At 37.2% G+C, this 21,205-nt stretch overlaps 4 protein-coding genes across 4 annotated transcripts; 3 read left to right on the forward strand and 1 right to left on the reverse strand.

The window, feature by feature from the left end:
* The first annotated feature begins 465 nt into the window (after positions 1-465).
* Positions 466-3,225, forward strand: LOC120011846 (COMPASS-like H3K4 histone methylase component WDR5A). Its single transcript, XM_038862984.1, has 2 exons — positions 466-1,199; positions 2,801-3,225. The coding sequence occupies exons 1-2, from the start codon at positions 483-485 to the stop codon at positions 3,098-3,100; spliced, it is 1,017 nt and encodes a 338-aa protein (XP_038718912.1). The 5' UTR covers positions 466-482; the 3' UTR covers positions 3,101-3,225.
* A 3,673-nt stretch (positions 3,226-6,898) lies between these two features.
* LOC120013350 (transcription factor bHLH25) lies at positions 6,899-8,673 on the forward strand. Its single transcript, XM_038865129.1, has 4 exons — positions 6,899-7,100; positions 7,182-7,649; positions 7,731-8,096; positions 8,180-8,673. The coding sequence occupies exons 1-4, from the start codon at positions 7,065-7,067 to the stop codon at positions 8,252-8,254; spliced, it is 945 nt and encodes a 314-aa protein (XP_038721057.1). The 5' UTR covers positions 6,899-7,064; the 3' UTR covers positions 8,255-8,673.
* A 2,749-nt stretch (positions 8,674-11,422) lies between these two features.
* Positions 11,423-13,337, reverse strand: LOC120012589. The gene is made up of 3 exons (XM_038864031.1): positions 12,942-13,337; positions 12,079-12,900; positions 11,423-11,989 (listed from the first exon to the last, which is right to left on the reverse strand). Exons 1-3 carry the CDS (start codon positions 13,335-13,337, stop codon positions 11,423-11,425), a joined length of 1,785 nt encoding a protein of 594 aa, XP_038719959.1.
* A 286-nt stretch (positions 13,338-13,623) lies between these two features.
* LOC120012590 (transcription factor NAI1-like) lies at positions 13,624-19,042 on the forward strand. The gene is made up of 6 exons (XM_038864032.1): positions 13,624-13,688; positions 16,510-16,756; positions 16,838-16,882; positions 17,111-17,692; positions 18,062-18,412; positions 18,499-19,042. The coding sequence occupies exons 1-6, from the start codon at positions 13,624-13,626 to the stop codon at positions 18,583-18,585; spliced, it is 1,377 nt and encodes a 458-aa protein (XP_038719960.1). The 3' UTR covers positions 18,586-19,042.
* Positions 19,043-21,205: the final 2,163 nt, after the last annotated feature.

Here is a 21,205-nt window from a genome sequence, read left to right on the forward strand (position 1 = left end):
GTCCCGAGAGATTGAGGAGACTAGGTCCTACTTTTTGAGTTGCATTGTCCACTATTTACTATCCTCTCGTTGTAGTTAATGTACCACATGTGAATATTCTGTACTATCCCTTATTGGTCCGTAGGGAGGCTAGGTCGCCCGAAACCCAAAAGATGATTATCGGTTCAAGAATGCAATGTGTTCCTACTTTTTCAAGATAAGAAAAGATAGATAATCACATATGAACCGAACTGTCTCACGACATTACGAACCCAAGTCATGTATGGCTTTAATGGATGAATAGCCCAACTGGGCTGTCTCATCTGAGTTTGAACAGAAATTGAGTTCCAATAGAGGAGTGGTTAAAGTCCTTTTATGATCACATGCATTAATACAAATTTAACAACATTCTCTACTATTTAGTGGGTTTGAATGTTTGATATTAGATTTTAGTCCACACGTGTCACGTGCAAGCATAAAGGCCTTGTAAACACTGCTCCTTTATGTTCGTTTTGCTTCAGTCATCCATCAATCAAGCGGAGAAGCAGCAGCCCAGAATGTCGACGACGGACCCAACAGAATCTTTCGAAACTTATACCCTAGCCCAAACCCTAACGGGGCACAAACGTGCCATCTCGTCCGTCAAGTTCTCGCCGGACGGCCGGCTCTTGGCATCGTCCTCTGCTGACAAAACCCTCCGCACATACTCTTCAGATTCCGGTAATGCCCCTTCCTTCTCCTTTCTCCATGAGTTCTCTGGTCACGAGCAGGGCGTCTCAGACGTAGCCTTTTCTGCCGATTCCCGCTACCTCGCGTCGGGCTCCGACGACAAGACCGTCCGACTGTGGGACGGCTCTACCGGCTCCCTGCTCAAAACCCTACAAGGCCACACCAACCACGTTTTCTGCGTCAATTTCAATCCCCAGTCAAATGTGATAGTGTCCGGCTCCTTCGACGAGACCGTCCGCCTTTGGGACGTCAAGACCGGCAAGTGCTTGAAGGTACTTCCCGCGCACTCTGACCCCGTCACTGCAGTCGACTTCAGCTCGGACGGCTCCCTTATCGTTTCCAGTAGTTACGATGGGTTGTGTAGGATTTGGGATGCCAGTACGGGCCATTGTATTAGGACATTGATTGATGACGAGAACCCGCCCGTCTCTTTCGTGAAGTTCTCTCCTAACAGCAAGTTCATTCTCGTCGGGACTCTCGATAACAATTTGGTGAGTAAAATGAGTTTAAGCTTTGAATGTTGGTTGATTTGAGGTGTTTTTTGTTTCAATTTTTTAAGTGATGTGGTAGCCCGTTTTGATTGATAATTGGTTTGAGTGCCTTAAGTTTTGGTGTTTGTCTCTCCCTGGAAATGTTTGATCTATTTAACTGCCCTTCCTTGTAATTGTTGAGGGTTGCACCCTTTTGGTGCTTGAATAAAATTTTCCATTCAAAAAAAAGTTATAGTGCTAAAACTTTCTTGGAGCTCTCTGTCTCTTGAGTTCTTAATTTGAACTCTCTGTTTATCTTCTTTGTCTTACTTGTGGAATCTCCAGAAATTTTGTGAATTTCTATGGAGTAACAGCTGAAACAAAAACCTTTCTTGCTTCTTAGTGGATGTAGTTTTCTTATTCCTACCATCATTTTTGAGGTATTCAGTCAGCCTCACAACATATTGAAAGGAAAGAGTGAGACTTTTATTATCGGGGGGCTTGAGAAGCCATCGGGTTTTTGGTTTTTTGGATTATTATCTTCAAATTTGAAAGAGATTGAAAAAGACTTAAGGTTAAGCGTACAAAGTAGAGGAGGAAGTTTAGTGGTTATTTGGGTACAAACTAGAGAAAAGTACTTAGCTTTACTTGACAAAAACGTGGTATTTGAGGTGCATATGATGATATGATATATAATTCATCTTATTCTGCCATAGAAAAAAATGTCATCTTATTCATTTTGTTTAAACTGAATCAAAAACTGAAGCCAATGATTCAAAAACCTGAACCGTAAAGGTTGAATAAGTGTTGGTTCCGTCTGATTTTTATTCAGCTCTGCATATCCCTGCTTGGTAGTTCAGTAAAGGATTATGTTGTGCATTCTATCCATTTTCTCTATCTGCCAAACTCTCCACCTCGTGCTGGATCCTTTCTTCCATGAGAAGTATTTCTAGGTCCTAGAAAGAAGCAGAATGCTTTTGCAATAGCTTACATTGTCGAATTTTTTCTGGTGTTACTCCATAACTTTGCAATACAATTTTTATTTCATTCATTTAACTCCAAAAAGATAATTCCTCCATCTTTTTAGTTCTTGCAAATTTTTTGTTAGTAGTGTTGTTGGGAGGTCTTGTAGCCATTAGAGGATCCTTGATGCCCATACTTTAAGCCTACACAATGGATTTATTTTTTTACATTTTTCTGCTGCTTCTTCTAGCCGTTCACTTCTCTACTTTGAATGCTTGAATTGCTTTTGGCCATGTTTGACATGTGGGATAAATGGGAATTGAACTATTTATTTATTTAATCTCAATTCCCAGAAGCAAGTGTCAGATTAGGGGGATAATTTAATCTCCTTTGGCAAATAATCACCCATCCACATAGGGGACTATTTAATCCTACCAAAGAAGGTGGGATTTTTGTTCTGGGGATAAGTAGAAAATGAGATTAGGCTTTTAGGAACATAGGTTCCTTGGGTTTGTTGCTCACACTTCTCTATCAAATCCCATTGCTGTCATTGTTTGACAGTTATTCCCTGTTCAGTCCGATGCCCGTGATTCAATTCCACATACCAAATATGGCCTTCGTTTGTGATCATAACCAAATTTTTATTGCTGTCTTTGCAGAGGCTCTGGAGCTTATCAGCTGGAAAGTTTCTCAAGACATATACGGGCCATGTTAATGCAAAGTTTTGCATTTCATCCAGTTTTTCTGTGACGAACGGGAAGTATATCGTCAGTGGATCCGAGGATAATTGTATCTACTTGTGGGAACTGCAAACCCGAAGAATAGTTCAGAAATTGGAAGGCCACAGTGAAACTGTTATAGCTGTATCATGTCATCCCACGGAGAACGTGATTGCTTCTGGTGCTCTAGGCAATGACAAGACAGTGAAGATCTGGTCTCAGCAAAGAAAAAATGATTGATTTATCCATAACTAATGGAACTTTTTTCAGCATAGGTATTCAAAAGACTTCTCCCATTTGAGATCAATATGAACTCAATGTCCATAATTGTTATTTATGTTATCTTTCAGAAGTGATTCATTCTCTCTCTCTCCCTCAGTTTGTGGTGCTACCAAATTGTGCATGGGTATGTGAGGCGTGAGTGTGAATGAAGTCTCCGTAATTTTGTACATCAGATGGGATTTTTATTAATTTGTGAACCAATTGTTCTAAAAAGGCCGCATAATTTGTCTCCAAAATCAGGGTTCTGACTGCAATGGTGTGCATGTCCTGTTCCTTAGCATCTTAGTTTGAGCCTTCAGTTTGTCTCTGTACAACAATTGAGCTCTGATATTTCTGTACTTTGCCAAAAGTACTCGTAGTCAAATATACTGATTTATTAAGGGGATTCCCTGAAAATCTAAGGCAGGCCACGGGTTTTTATTAGTTGGAACGGCTGTGAATGAAGTCTCCTGTCTTTAGTTCAGGTTTGATGACACTGGTTTCATACGCCGCTGCTTTGACGGCGAGGAATTGAGGATCAGCAAGACTTACAAGTATTTAGGTATTGCATTCCATATGCTTCTTAGAATTCACCTGTCAAGACTGCAAGGTGCCACTACTTGTCGGGAATTGTTCTCCTGTTGTGTCGACAAATACATCTTCCACGCTGCGCACCAAATGTTCGATGAAATTCACGAAAGAGGTGAGCATGCATCGATTATCTTTCACCGTTTCATTTTCCTCCGGTTCCGGTATTTGTAGTTTGGCGCGGGAAGGTCTTGGTGAAGGATGTCAAAGCAAAGCTTCCAATCTCTGCACTGCCATTAATGGTTGTGCAAGAACACTGAATTGGCACTTGGGACTGCAATTTCATGCTCATGTTGTTCGAAGTGGTTGTCAAGATGGTCTGTATTTGAGCAGTGCGCTGGCTGTTTCTATGCAAAGTGAGGCGAGATTGTGAGTGCATGGAAGGTTTTTAGTTGCATGAAAAGGCATGATCATATGTCGTGGACGTCAATTATATCTGGGTTCCCTCTTATGGGGCAGGGAAGGGAAGCTAAGTTGGATGCCAATATCAAACCTAATTGTTCAACCTACGTCAGTGTTATCCAACTGATCATACTTTAACTAGCATTTTGAACGCCTGCGGGAGACTGACAATGCTGCATCAGGGAAGAAAGGTGCATTCTCTGGTTACAAGAAATGGACACCTAAGAAAGGGGAAGGAGTTGATGCTGGAAATGCCTTATGAGCCAAATTAAGTTTTGTGGAGTTCAATTCTAAATTCATGCAATAGGTATGGTTAAGTAGAGCTAGGAAGGGAGGCTGCATATCAACTTTTCAAGATGGAACAATGGAATGCTGCCCCAGACAAAACGCTGGCAAGTATATATGGGAAAGCTGGTTTGTAGAATGAAGTGGCTAGAGTCGAGAAACTGATGCAACAAAAGGGACTTAGGAAAAGTGCAGGGTGGAGTTGGGCGTTGCTACTCACCCTGACTCCCAAAGATCGATGAAGAACTGGAAAATTTGAACTTCGAAATGAAAGAAGTTGGGTATATTCTGAAACAGCTATTTGAGCTAGGGGATATCATTTATTTATTGTCAACTTTTGATGTCCATGCCACTCAACTGTGGAAGAGCAAGAAATTCAAGGTACTCTTCTTTCCTTTAGAGTGTGTTTAGATTGAGGAATTTGGGGAAAGGGAAGAGAAGGAAAATGAGATTTCCTTCCAATTCTCTTGGGTTGACCTCAAGAGCCTTGACCTCTCAAATTCTTTATAACATCTGTTGAATGTGCAAGATCATGACAACTCTGTGTCTGTGAAGAACCATGAAAGCTTGCTAGCTCGTATATACGAAGACCATCTTCCCCTATTCTTGAACTCAAAGTAAGCCTAATCCGAATTGCTCAGTAAATATTGGATTGTTGGTAATAGAATGCAAAACAAAATAAGAACAGGAGGAAAAAAAATTAGGATTGCCTACTGTGATCCATTGCATTTGACATATCTCCAGACCCTGTTAAGATTCCTTTCAAAAAATACTTACTTAGGTATTCTGTCTATTTGTTATCCATGTGCCATGTTGTCTCTGCTGTTCCACCATATTTCTTAAGATTGGAATTTTGAAGGTACAGCCTTATTACCTTAGTGCGCCATTAGATATACATGCACACGCACGTATCATTACTCAGATGATGAACATATTACAAACAAAGGTATTGTTGGTATATAATAATATATGATTAGTTTATGATGATGCTTCCTTGCTTTGAGTAGTTCTGATAATTTTGTTGATGTCATTTATTTGGACACAACGTGGATTTATGGATAGTTCTTAGACCATTGGCCGTCTTATATGGAGAATGGTCTGAACCATGATGATTTAGGGGATGGATTTTATGACAATTATAAATGTCCATAAATCATGGGGGATCTAGGGTTGGTGCCTGCTGTATTATGAAACTTCACACCACTTGTTCTTTTTTGTTCTAATTTCTCTATTCTTTACTAAATAAAATTATTTACAGAATGGTGGGGTGGGATCAATGCAATACAGAAGAAGACAAAAACATGGTCAAGTAGCATTAGTATAAAGGATTCTTCTATTCATGTACACACATGCATATACCTTTGTTTTCCTTTATTTAATACAAATGTACGTTTCTTACATTTTTATTGAAAACAAATCTCACTCGGGGGATTGTAGAGATATGACAGAAAGGAAGTGATTGTGACGCCAGAACAACTTAAAATGGGTCACTACAAAACAGGGTGGGTTAATTAATTGTAGACAAACTACTTAATTATAGCTTAAGCATAAAAATAATATGCAATAATCAACTCTTGATCAATTCTTTTAATAACAATTTGAAAACAATTTCTAAGTGTTTGCAACTAAATGATTGTGAAGGTGATTTTTTTCATGAACATTATTTGCACTCCACAATTAACTAAGCACATTATACTCTAAACAAACTCAATAAAAAAAAAACATAACAATTATGAGTACACTCTAATTTGTATTTTTTTTCAATCTGTACCCCATAATGGTCAACGCCTTGTCTATCACATACAACCAATGCCAGAACTTAGTAATCCGGCCATCGAGGGTCCCAAACAAACGTCACGAATTGTAGGAATATTTTCTGACCAACCCCACCGCGAATTGTTGACTGTGGCCATCGGAATCGTGCTCGAAAGCTAGTGGTCACCACGAAGAAGAAAGGCCCGAACAGGCCGATTCCAGTGACATCTCCGGCCATCGAGGGTACCGTTGGATTCAGCCACTGAGTACTACCTTTCCTAACCATTTTTTGGTCAAAACAAACACTAGAATCCGGCGAACCATGTAGGACCCGATGGGGTCATGTTTGACCCGACCATTTTCTGATCAAAATGCCCCTAGAGAAGTCGCCGGCGCCGACACCGACTGGGGAAGCTACCCCGATGTGCCCATTACTCCCTCGAACACTCCGTCGATTTTAGGTGTGATGATGCTCTGTCTTCAAGTGGGGAAGAAGGAGAAATATTTGGGCGAAGGAGAAATATTTGGGCCAAAATGATAGGGACAAGAGAGGTGTTCATATATGAGGGCTTTTAGTTGATTAATGGGGTGTACTTAATTAAATGATGGGTGCAAATAACAATCATCCAATTTTTTTTTCTTTAGTTAGATGTGGAGATGTAGTGATTATTAGACTAAATCAAAAAACGACAAGTACAGGATATTTATGGTTTCTGTTAGGTTTCTCCAACCAAATCTGTTGGTTTCAATTTGAACAAAAATAATTCAGAACCCGCATGATTTCCTTTCTCGTCAACGAGACAAGACAACCAAACTATAAAACAGGGAGATCTCTCTCTCTTAATCTCTCTATCTCTCGTTGTATTAAAGAAACAAGAGATCAAGCTTCAGCACTCCTCTTCTTCACCTAATAATGGATGTTTCATCGGGAAGATGGTTCTCTGAAATGGTATGATTAATTGAAATTATGTTTTTAATTATTTCTGTGAACATGACTGATTCTATCACTCTGTGATTCTACATTTTACAGGGCATGGTAGACGACGACGATTATGAGTTTCTCAATCAGTGCCACTTCAACGCTCTGAATAACGATTTCCCACCATCTTTCTCTTCCGCTGTGACAGTGAGCGGTTCTTCCGACGAAACTTTTCATACCACCAAGCAGCCAGGAACGACCAACAGCTGGAACTCCTGCACCACCTCTAATGACCATTCTTCTTCCCCTGCCTCTCAGCTCATCTGTTTCCAGAATCCAAAGGAGGAGGCCCTGTCACCTATCAATATGAATAGGCAGTACTCTTCATCGTCTATGCTTTCAAATGAGAACAAAACCCATCAACCAAACCCCAATCGCGGAACCAAAAGGTCTCAGTCAGCTACAACTACAAGAAGTCCTTCTCACGCTCAAGATCATATCTTGGCCGAGAGAAAACGAAGAGAGAAGCTTAGCCAGCGATTTATAGCTCTCTCTGCCATTGTTCCTGGCCTCAAGAAGGTATTTCTTTTATTTGATCAAATTGTTTAATCACCAATTGTCCCGAAATGGGTTTTCATTTAATTGATTAATGATCTGCAGATGGATAAGGCTTCGGTGCTTGGAGATGCAATCAAGCACGTTAAGCATCTTCAAGAACGGGTGAAAGTGCTTGAAGAACAGACCAAAAAGAGGACTATGGAGTCCGTGGTTTTTGTGAAGAAATCTCAGTTGGTTTCTGCAGATGATGGATCAAGTTTGTGCGATCAGAACTGCGATGATGCTGGATTTCCTGAGATCGAAGCAAGAGTCGCGGACAAGGACGTGCTAATTCGGATTCAGTTTGAGAAACAGCGGGGTGTTATAGGCAAAATACTGGAGCAAATAGAGAAACTTGATCTGTGTATTGTGAATAGCCGTGTCTTGCCTTTCGGGAATTCCACTCTTGACATCACCGTAATTGCTCAGGTAATTACATTTATTTCTTACATTACAGCACTGCAACTCTCTCATACAAATTATTAAAAGAGAATTATTTTGTTGGGTTGCAGATGGATGATGAATTCTCCATGACAGTGAAGGAACTAGTGCAAAAACTACGAGTGCTTCTTTTGAACTTCATTTGATGAGGACCAATGCTTTGACAGCTTCATTACCATTCGTAATTGCACGTCAAAAGCTTCAAGTTCAAGCAATCAATGGAAGTAAAAACAAGCATTAATGGATTCCTCTCCAAACTTGTCTCCTTTTTTCTAGACCATTTGATTTGGGGGTTCTTCCTTTTTGCGTGATCCAATGAATAATTACAAAAGAAGATCTCTCTTTCATCTACATGTGTTTGTGTTTATTGTTGTCTATGTTTCTTAGAGGAGAGTAATCAATAGAGCACTTTGATTTCGTTTTCTTTTTACTTGTTTTAGGTCAGTGGGTGGTGAAGTTTCTCCTTGAATTGCAATTTAATTACATTGTATAAAACTCTCCCTTTTCTTTTCTTCTTTTTTCATTTGTTTCCAATGTATAGAATGCTCTTGCCTTTTTCATTCTACATTAATAGATTAAAATGTTTGCATTTAGGGTTATTTGCTCCTCCTTTTATATATCCTTGAAAATTCAAGAAAATGTTTTAGATCCATAATTATATGAATCTATCATCTAAATATGTCAAAGCATATCATAGAAATTGTGAATCATAATATATGTAGTATCTCTTCCAAAATTTGTCCATTATATTAAGCCATTTGGCTAGCTAGGATAAATCTTGATTGCAAAAATTGTGAATTTTGCTATATATATATTCCGTATTCATATCATTATGAATAATTGAATATGTATGCGTCGACTGTTTTTTTTAGTAAAAGTTAATTTTCATTGATAAAAAAATATTGTAATAATCGGATGAATTCTCTCTCCATTAGAGAGTGAATCTTTGTTGGGAGTCATGTAACGAAACTCTTAAACCACTTAAATTTCGTGATAAAAGAATGAGAGTGTGAGTTACTGAGTTCCCCTCTTGTGGCACCTGATGGCAAGCAATCACCCCCAGTGCACATAAATTGTTTAGCTTGTTGAATGAAGTGTCTAGTAAGCGACTCGTCATACTTCTCATTTGTTAATGCCATAAATGCAATATATAGTTGAGTCCACCTCCAACACAAAATTCGTCATACCCTTATCCATTGCAACATAGACCCTAGTAATGACAATAAGTTCATAGAATAATGACTCCATTGAACCTGCTCTACTTTCAACCATGGCCATACTAACCTTCGCACTAGCATTCCTAAACACCGCCCCTACCTTAGAGCATTATACTCCTTGAACAAAGCCCCATCAACATTCAATTTCAGTTGGCACCAGTGACGTCCATGCAACACATCAAGACATATCTAGGAACATAGAAGACGATTGCATAGTAGAAAGAGTGACCGCCAGTACATTGGAGTACTCATCGGCTATCGCCACTCTCCATTGCACAATTACTACTGAGTCACGCCCAATCCCATCGATCATGTAGATCAGAGTTATGGTTATGACATACCAAATAACATCAACAAACCCATTGATATTGCCAACATGCTCCCATGAGAACCTTAATTTGTCCACCATTCCACAAAATTCAAACTCAAATGTTGGTACTAGCCTTGAATGTTTTTTTTTTAATACAAGGGAAGGGGATGGGAATGCTCAAACTCGATACCTCTTCGAAATACCACACACATAAGTACCATCTGAGCTACTCGTGATTCTCAACTGCTTTTGAATGTTATGTCAACAATGTAAAGGTATTTTTATACACATTGTTAGCTGAGTTAATGAATACACCTAGGTCGTTAATCATTGTAATAGGCCTAAGCCAACCCCATCGGCAGCTGCATACCACTTTCTAGTTTCTAGTTTCTACTTCTAGAATCAGTGAAACATGACATTTATTATACCATGCACGTTGAAATCCAGTTAAATCCACCAACACACTTGCACATATATATGTATATTAAAGTTGACTTGAAGGTTTTACGTTTGTCTTATCTGAGGCTGTCCTCCATTGACCAAGAAAAAGTTTTGAGTGTTTTTGTGATAATTTAGCAGGTAAAAGGCAAACAAAACTTGGTCGATATGACTTCATTTCATGCCCTTGGTCATATAAGTCGTGCTACTTTGTCTTATACATACCCCCAAAAGGCAAAATTAAACTTTTCGTCCCTCAACTATACCTCAGGTTTCAGTTTCGTCCCTAAACTATTTTTTTTACCTATTTCATCCTTCAACTATGAATAAGTACCCCGTCTGTCCTCAAAGTGAGAAAGACGAAGGAAAATTCCATCGTGGCACCTAAGTGGCAAATCGGAAAAATCTGATGTGTCCAACTATGCCCACTATGAACAATATGTCCCTGAACTACTAGATTAGTCTACTATTTATCCTTGAACTTTGTTAAAAGTGATTGTTTTGTCCCTACTGTTTGGCAATTGCTACAGGTATTACATCCATAACTCAAACAAGCATAAAACATAATATAAAATAAAAGAAAGCAAGTCCTAACAAACAGCTTCCATGTCATTCATCATCTTCATCATTTGTTTACGGACCCCTGCGAACCAAAGCCTGCTATAGAACCTGAGGACGACCCTCCATATGCAGCATCAGTTCCAGGTTTGAACACTTGATAATTTGGCACAGATGGTGGTCTTTTAGTACTCCCCACAGTTGGAATATAAGGTGTCATCGGCCTCACACCACTAACAAAAGCAGCTTCCATAAGCTTAGTACCCCTGACAGATGCAACCATTGGTCTAACACCCCCAACAGAAGCAGCCATTGGCCCTTTTCCCCTAACATCTGTAGCCATAGGCCTCTTTCCTCTAACATCAATAGGCATAGACTTCTTTCCCCTCACATTAGTAGACTTAGGTCTAACATTAGTAGTAGTTGAGACACTACCTTCATCAGGAGTTGGAAGTACAACTTTACATGTCCTGGCATTATGTTTATCACCACCGCACTTACTGCACTTCATCTTTATTCCCAACTTTGATGATTTCCCCAACTGTGATTCACCAGCCTCTTTTCTTCTTTTTTTTCTTTGGTCTGCCCATTGTCTTTTGACATGTAGGTGGTAGAATGTCATCATGGGTTGTTTTGGGCCATCTCTCTGGTCCTTCAGTTGGATATATGATGAAAGAGTAACACTCATTATATGCTTCTCTTTTGAAACATTGAGGCACAAACTCCTCAAGTTTCCTTCTTCTACTATATATGCAACTCACTGCGTGCCTGCAAGGTATTCCAGTTAATTCCTATTTTCTGCAGCTGCAATACAACACATCCAAGTCTACCACAAATTTCTCCTGCATGCATAACACTTCAAATTTCAAATCTCCAGCCCATTTTGGCAGCCATTTACCAGATTCTTTATGCTCAATTTCTAGTCTCCTCTTTATCTTTGGAAGGATAGTTCCTTGGTACCTATTGATCTTGATCCTATTCTCCGCCCATCGTGTCATGAAATATCCTTTTATCTCATCGAGCATCATAGCTATAGGCTTCTCTCTAAATTGCAAAATAGTGGAATTGAATGTTTCTGACATGTTGTTCAATAATGTATCACATTTTGCATATCCACTAAAGTGAGACTTACACCACAATCTAGGGTCGATTGCATTCAATTCAGCATGTGCCATAGGATTCAACCTCTCAATTTCTTGCATTTCTCTCTTCCATGCTTCTCTGTAAGTGGCTCTGGCTGCTTTCCACATGAGCTCTTTCAATCCAGGAAACCTCTTAGAAATGTTATTGTACATATGGCGTACACAAAATCTGTGGTCATGTTGTCCTTCCAATGCTTCCAAAACATGCACCAGACCCTAATAAGAATAAACAAACAAATGGTTAATTCAAGCACTTGCATATGACATTCAGTAACATTTAAAATTGTATAGAACCCTAAACGTACCTTTTGCCTATCACTGATGAATGTAAGCCTTCCTTTGGAGCCTATATCTTCCAACAACATCTTAATAAACCAGTCCCATGTCTCAGTGTTCTCCACTCTCACAACGGCTATTGCAATTGGAAGCATCCCATCATTAGGATCTCTCTCAATTGCTGCTAAAAGTTGGCCACCATACATTCCTTTTAAAAAACAACCATCTAGACCCACTATTGGTCTGCATGCTACCAAGAATGCTTGCTTACATCCATCCAGACACATGTACAACCTATCAAATTTTGGAAGGATATTTCTAGATGGTGTAGGACTCTCCAACTCCATTGCATACTCAGGTGGCCTATCAACTATCAACCCACATGTACTGCCAGGATTAGACCTCAAAATCTCTGCACAAAAGTCATGAAGCCTCTTGTATTGTTCTGAATAACTCCCATGTACTACCTCCAAAGCTTTCTTCCTTGCTCTTGAAGCCACTGTCTTGCTAATTTCAATTGTGTATTTGTCTCTCACCTTTTGTATAATCTCTACTAACTTCATCTTTGGGTTTCTTCTCATCTTGTCCACCAACCTATTAGCAAGCCATTTAGAGTTCAACATCTTATTTTCATTAGTCCGCTCACATACATGTTCACCCACAACAGTCTTAAGCTCCCAGGTATCCACCCCTCGAAGCTTTGAACAAAATAACAAGAATTTACAGCCATCAACACAAGCAACCCTAGCTCTAACATTGTCAAACTTCAACCACTTTAGCTGCCATCCACCTTGAATTGCATACGTCGCGACTGCATCCTTAAAGATATAAAGATATCTCTGGATGGAAATCTAATTCCCGGATGCCACTTGAATTTGTCCATGTGCTTCACTGACTTGAACAAAGGATTGACTTCTCTTGGGACCCCTTCATCCTCTTCTTCTGTAGAACCATCATAACTTCGAAGCGAGTCTGATTCATATTCTGCGTCACTAAAGGCTGCATCATTATTGGGCCCCAAATATAAGTCTTCATTTGATGGCTGCCCACTTGGGTCACTCTCAATTCCACCATCTGTGTATTGCAAGAACAAGTCATCGTCCATATCGTCCTCATCACTGTTATCAAACCTAATATTCATAACGCTATCATCACTATCAGATTCTTTGCCCCCCTCACTATCATTGTCAACATCAACCTCAACCACTTCCCTAATATTTTGTGCTCTAACATCATCACTACATGACACACTAGAAGACTTCCTCCTTGAAGCACGTGGCTTCACCATTGCACACTACCTATACAAACATTTCATAAATATAGATGAACATATGGCAAAAACAGTTCAAATCAATTCGAAAATCCCTACAAATTGGAACCCATACAAAAATCCCTTATAACCCCATACGAAATGGAACCCATACGAAGTGAAAATGAAAGGAGAAAGTAAATCGAAAGGTAGGAGGAACCAAGAACATCAAAACCCATTTGAACTATAGAATCGTACCTTTGAATGACGAAGGAAGTTGTAGTTGAGAGGGACGTCGCTTCGTGTGTGCTAGAAAGGCAGGTTTATGGGAGATAGATTGATGCTTGCAAAGAAGAACTGGTTTGGTACAAAGAGGAAGAATATGCAGAGGTGTTCGCATACGGCTCGTGCAAATGGAGATTTAGGGATTTAGTATTCTTTATTTTTTTGAGCTTTGACGTATACAGCTCGTGCAAATGGGGATTTTTAAGAATTTAATATTCTTTATTTTTTTGAGCTTTGACACACGTGTATTCCCTTGCCTAGGTGGCATCTGACACAAGATGCCAACATGTACAAATAATGCCAACTTGTACGCCAAATCAGATTTTTGGGTTGCCGGAATAACTTTGAGGACAGACGGGGTACTTATTCATAGTTGAAGGATGAAATAGGTAAAAAAAATAGTTTAGGGACGAAACTGAAACCTGAGATATAGTTGAGGGACGAAAAGTTTAATTTTGCCCAAAAAAAAATTGTTATTTAAGTGACTTGTTATATGTTTCAAGTCCCTATTATTATATCAAAAATGGCATGATTTGGATGTTTAACATTGATTTCAAAGACATATATTAGTTTAATTAAAAGCTAAATGGTTAAAGACCAACATACCAACCAAATACACGTTTCGATGATGTCGATGTAAAATTATAGATAGAATGAGATCAAAAAGGCCATGAATATATATATATATATATAAAATTCTATTTATCAAATTGAAGTGCATCTAATCAAATAATTAATATATAGAAGGAGATCAAAAAGGCCATGAGAATATATATAGATATAGATATGCAATTATATTTATCAAATTGAAGTGCATCTAATAATTAAAATATATACTTGATGGAAAATTATTTTGCCTAAACTTTCCTAGAGTAAAATTTAAGATTAAGAAAATTCTCATACCCCAAATTTTGACTCCCGTTCTCTTTGACATTACGCGTAAATTTTGTTTCCAATGAGGGCAAAAAAAAAAATGAAGCTAAAACACACGAGGAGTTGAAGTACCCAACCATGCACGTGAATCATGTGATTGACTTTCGGTGATAAGTAATCTTACGCTAGCTGTTTCACACGTGATAACACCGTATTATGTCTTTTTTTTTTTTTTTTATAGGATTGTGATTGTCCCTTCATATCTTTTTATAAATAAATAAATGATTGCATTCAAATAAATAAGCAGATAAAAACAAATAAATATTCTAGATGTATGAGCTTCACCGTATTATGTCTTTTTTTTTAAATTTTATAGGATTGTGATTATCCCTTCATATCTTTTTATAAATAAATAAATGATTACATTCAAATAAATAAGCAGATAAAAACAAATAAATATTATATTCTAGATGTATGAGCTTCTACAATATTTTGCTCTAATTATTTCCTTTCCTTCCTCTCAGAAACAGTAGTTAGTCGTAACTCTTTTTAAGACAATCCCAATTAATTTAATCTATAATTAATTTAATGTATAATCTTTCGACTAACGCCAATTATATAGCTTCATTCCCCCACAACTTGCATAATGACTGAAATATTAATAATCATAGAGAGATTAATTAAAGATTACTCCTTTTTCAATCAATGTCATTAATCTACAACTATTTAGAACTAAATTAAAAATAAAATTATAAAAATAAAAGAAGAGACAAGTCTAATCACATCAAAGTGAAGCATATCATTGAAGCTCCCATTTTGGTTAATCTTTGGATTGATAGTTCCTAAATGATGATTAATTAAATCAATGATTCGCTAAGGATGGTAGACATATCTAATCGAATGCTTATGATATTCTATCAATCGATAAGAAAATAAAAATTAAAAAAAAAGGAAGAAGTATACCTAAATTATTCTATATGAAGGATGATATAGTTGGTTCTTGAACTTTGCAAGATTTGAGTCACTTCTCACACTAGTAATAATATTATTAAGTGAAAAACATATATATGAAAAATGAATAATAATATCGTTTCTTTCTAATTGATTTATTTTATACAAAATATGGTATCATTGGATTAATTATTAGAGAAAATAAAATTCATTTCCCTTCAATTTTTTTCTTGATTGTAAGATATAATCTTCAACGGATTCAATAAATATTTCTCTTTGTTTCTGAATTGTTTTCACATAGTGCGAATCAGTCCCATTATTTGTTCCCTATCCTCGTATTGCCCAATTTAAGATTGACACAATTTAATACAAGCAAAAGTTTTCAAAGAAATTTAATTAAAAATAGATGATGCGGGATATTTCCCTCACACGTTTGCAAAATATCATATTATAGAATACGATTTTGTTTTTATTAATCAAAACCTTATAGAATACGATTATTTAATGAATATTCAGTTGCCCAAAATCTCATTTTAAATATGGAAGATATAGGAAGTTTGGGGGAAGGGGATATGATTTATTAGATATATGATCGAAATATATATATATATAGCTCAAACCATGAAACTAAAGATTGGTTTGGATTGTAAACCCAAAATATATAGTTAAGCAGTGATGCGCGGCTGAATATATAATAAGATTTGGTTTAGAGAGAGACACAAACCTAAATGATTAAACAAAAAGAAAAAGAGATCAAGACATCAGGTTGGTGTCATAATTATGTCATTCTTAAGTTTAACACCAGATTTCGAATCGTTATCTTCATAATATAATAAGTAGCAGAAGATTAAAAATGTTAAGAAACATACATACATACATACAGACAGACAGACATGATTAATAAGCAGAAGACGACTTCATTTACATTAGAAATTAGGGCAATCAGTGTGAATGCAGGCAAGGCAGGGCTTGTCAACAAATTTGATAGATAGAGGCAACAAAAATGTAAAAAAGCAGGGAAGGAAGAAAACAAAACAACGAATGTGGGACCCACATTGTGTCAGGTAAGAAGATAATAGAGGGGGCATGCAATCCAGTTCAGGTGGCAGGTAGCCCAGCCCCCATATGAACAGCCAGCGGGACATTGTCAGCAACTGTTTCACACGTGCTACTTTCATTCATTTGTATGGAACGCGTACGGTACTCAGTCTTCTCTTCGCTACGGTGTGTGTACATACATATACATATACATATACATATATATTAGACACTTCTTGGCCTTCCGAACAAAGTCGAGCAAAGGCTCGTTTTCTTGTTCTGCGTTTTCTTCTTCTATTTGTACAACCAAGGTAATTAATTTCCACAAGCTAGCTAGCTCCCGCTTTCCTGTATTGAAATCCCTCTTAATTTGCTTCATTATCCTTTTTCAGGTTGCTCAAATGGATATCTCGGCTGGAAAATGGTTGTCTGAACTGGTAAATACGTACTTTACTTCATTTCTCGACCTCGACCCAATTAATGTTTAGCTTTCAATTTGTTGAAATAGACTTTAATTCTGCTGCTAGCTAGTTATATATGCGAAAAGACCGTGAATTTAACTAAAAACTAGCTATTCTAACATAATTAACTAAAGAATGAATGAGAATCATGGTGTATAATTGTGATGGATTTGTTCTGATGATTCTATGGCCGATCTTGCGCAGGGAATGGATGATGTGTACTATTCGGGGTTGGATTACCAATACCAAATGAGCCCCTTTGATTACTCCCTTCAACTTGAATCCCTTAATAATTTCCACTACTCTAATAGCAATCACTTGGACACAAACAACTTAGCTTGTGGATCTGCAACTGCATCACCAGTACTGCAGGAGGCTTCTCATCATATTGATCATGATTATCAAAGGCCAACAAAGCAGATCAAGATCATGACCAACACTCGGAAATCTTGCACTGATACCAATTATGACAACAACAATATTATAACCTCAAAGGGTTCTTCTTCTTCGTCCTCTCCTTCCTCGCAGATTATATCCTTCGATAACTCGTCTGCGGATGCAAACATCATAAAGCCCAAGGTAGAGGTGGTTGATAATGGACTATTTATGCTCAACTATCCACCAAAATATGATCAAGGGACCAATATGGCAATTACTGCTAGTGCTGCACCAAGTAGAAGAAGCCCTTTACATGCCCAAGATCATGTCATGGCAGAAAGGAAACGCCGAGAAAAGCTCAGCCTGCGTTTCATTGCTCTTTCTGCTATTGTCCCTGGCCTCAAGAAGGTAGGTTAATTAATTCTCTCACCTATAGATGTGTGTGTATATATATATATAGGTTAATTGTCCGTTCATCATGAGTGCTTGGAAAGCCTAGCTAGGATGAAAATTAGGAATTATATACATATACATATATATGTTTAAGAGGTAGAAATGTGCATAATTTTAGGAATTTCAAAGGATATACTAATAGAAATTAAGCCTCAACTTTTGATTGTCCTTGTTTTATATATATGTAAATCACTTTAGATGAGATCTGAACCCATTTGTGTACATGAAATATATATGGATATTGCAAATTAAATCTCTTAGAATTAATGATTCTTCTTATATATAATAGAAAAAAAAAAACTTTTGGATATAATGCGGTTGCAGATGGACAAGGCTTCAGTTCTAGGAGACGCCATTAAGTACTTGAAGCAGCTTCAGGAGCGTGTGAAGACACTAGAGGAACAAGCTTCCAAGAAAACAATGGAATCGGTAGTTTTTAACAAGAAATCAGTTTATATGGACGACGAGAACTTGGATACCGAATCTGACCATCCATTGCCCGAAATCGAAGCAAGAGTCTCACACAAGGATGTGCTCATCAGAATCCACTGTGAGAATCACAAAGGATGTGTAGTGAACATACTAAGCCAAATGGAGAAGCTCAAACTAAGTGTTGTCAACACTAGTGTCTTGCCATTCGGAAATTCCACCATGGACATCACTGTCCTTGCTCAGGTACATATATACAGTACTTCTTTAACGTATATTATATAAAGGGCAAATAAAGTCTGACAAATTGGATTTTGCATTATGTTTTGCAGATGGAGGAAGAATTCTCGATGACAGTTAAGGATCTTGTCAGAAAACTAAGGGAGGGTTTGCTCAAGTTGATGCAGAACTCTATCTGACTAGACAAGATTCATGATCGTCACCGGCTCTACCTTAAAGTGTGTGTGTTTTTTTGAGGCCAAAATCACCTGGAGATTGAGAGGAATAATGGGCTGTGACGTCTCTACATATCATCAATAGTAGTACTGTGTTTTTTGGCTGCGTGCGGAGGTTTCCCATTTTTGCAAGAGGGGTTTTTTTTTTGTTTGCGTGGTCAATCTTTGACCATGTTTTAAATTACCCCACGTGCTGTAAATGAAGGTGGAGAAACTTTAACAAAGCGGCCTTTTGAATCTCTTTTTTGAGGGTTTGACTATCAATAGTTCAATAAAACCTCTCTCTTTCTTAGGTCTTTCCCACCATTGTATTTGAGACAATACACACACAGGCACCTTTGATTCGTCTTTGTGGAGATTTTGGTTAAAAAGAGTCTTTAACATTTGTCTCAAAATGTTATCTACCTATGATTTTATCTTTGACGCTGATGTGTTCTAAATAAATAGTTTTATGTTTCTAATTTTCGTTATGTATCACTTGAATATATATATATATATATATTTTTTTTGTTGACAAAATGAAGAATGAAGAACGCTATCAATACCGAATAGAAAACTAACTCCATTAATTAATTAGTAGCCTATTTATATAGATTATTGTTGCACCCTTTATGAATCAGACCAAAATAAGCCAAAAAAAAAAAAAACCAACCGACCATATAATTAAAACCATAATGGACAGCGTAGCTTGTGAGTAAAAACAAGAGAGCGGACGGAAAGTTTGTTGAATGTGTATTTGGTTACCAACAACAACCATGAAAAAGCAGGAAAGTGTGTGCTTTTTTCTTCGTTTCCCAATTTTTTTTCCCTCCTCCTGTAGTCCTGTGGACTTGACTTGTTACAGGACAACCACTTAATTTATTCTCCGTACTCATCCAATATATTTGGATATGGGACAGTAGACAGTAGTATGAAAACAATTTATAACTCAGAAGATTGCGGTCTGTATTAATACTTATGGTTTATGTGTCCTCTTTCTATTCGCTTTGATCTATTCTTTCCTTCTTTTTTTTATTTTATTTTAATTGTAAGTTGGATCAATTAGTGTTAGTTGATTCCAACTAATGATGATGACTTGGCCGTTTTTTCTCCCCTAATTAAATCCCTAATAAAGGGTTTGACTTGGACATTTTTTTTGGGATAATGCTTGAGACCCCAAAAGACCCTCATTTAATGTGAAGTGTTAGATGTGAAGTGGGTCCTACATATGTGTTTTTAATCAATGGTTATTTTAATGCCACATAAATTTGAGGGATTTTTGGGATCAAATTTTTGGGGTCTCTAACATTATTCTTTTTTTTTAAAAGCAAGAACTTCATTAACTTAAATCCAAAAGAAGAGCACTACAAATGAAATTAGGTGGTGTACTGTACCAAACATGGACACCAGTCAAGGAACTTGCCACTCTAGCTAGTAAATGAGCAATAGAGTTCGTTAATCTCTGCACAAACTTTGAACACACATATGTTTAATCCAATCGATACATATTTTATTTTTATAGAGCATTATTTCACATCATTTTGGTATTAACTTTTCAGTTTACTCGTTAGTACAAAAATATGACCTAGTAGTGATGAACCACCCAGCAATTAATGTCGGTAGTGAGCTTTCGACTGTTTTAGGTTAGGAGTAGCAGGTATTATGTCAAATTGGAGAGTAATTAACATGTCCTTAATCAGATTTTACAGCACCATTATTTTGACTCCACTCTCCAGTATTGACTCTTGAACATTACGCAACTTTAATAACCTAATTTTTCAACTTTTTATGGACTAGCTAGCTCATAGCTGTCTTCGACATTGCAGTTTAACCCGGTTAAACTATATATATATATATGCTTTTGTGCTTACCATGACTACTTAACATTACTATCATATTCAAACTATACTTCTACTTTCTCGGTATTTATACTATTTTATCTGTACTTTCTTTTTTCTGTCCTGTATATTTTGTATGGGAGTCACTATCCGCATACGAGTTTACTGTACACAACTACTTAATACACCTTAATTATTTTCTGATACACATAATACGTTACCTAAAATACCCTTTCATGCATATTAATTATATAATATTAAATATCTTAAACTATCCTTTCCAACCCATATATACCTCTGCCACCTTTATTGACCACCCAAAAATTGATCTTTGCATTTTGTTTCTCTTTCCCTCTCCCCCGTAGGCCCGTACTCCAACAAACCCAAAAATAAAAAGAAAATCAAGAAACTGCTATATATCAATTTTTGTAATCTGTTGAGCATGGGATTGAACTCTTTCAAATTGTCATGTTTGTCCTTGATTAATGGATTTGAATTAAAACTCTCTCTGTTTCAAGTTCTTTTCGACAGATCAAACTATCAAAATGAGTAAATTGGGTGCACAATGTAATAGCAGTTTTGCATACAAATTTTGTAGAGACCACATGTTTAACCATTCAACGTATATTGTATCATATCAAATTTCATTATGTTTACATGAACCAAAAAGAAAAGAAAATTAAACAAGACCCACTAAGAAAAGCATTTGAATACTAGCTAGGTTGCAATGGGTAAGAAGGGAAAACTAAAAGAAGATAGGAGAAGCT

The sequence above is a fragment of the Tripterygium wilfordii genome, chromosome 13 (genome assembly GCF_013401445.1).
Source record: "Tripterygium wilfordii isolate XIE 37 chromosome 13, ASM1340144v1, whole genome shotgun sequence".
Taxonomy (NCBI): Eukaryota; Viridiplantae; Streptophyta; class Magnoliopsida; order Celastrales; family Celastraceae; genus Tripterygium; species Tripterygium wilfordii.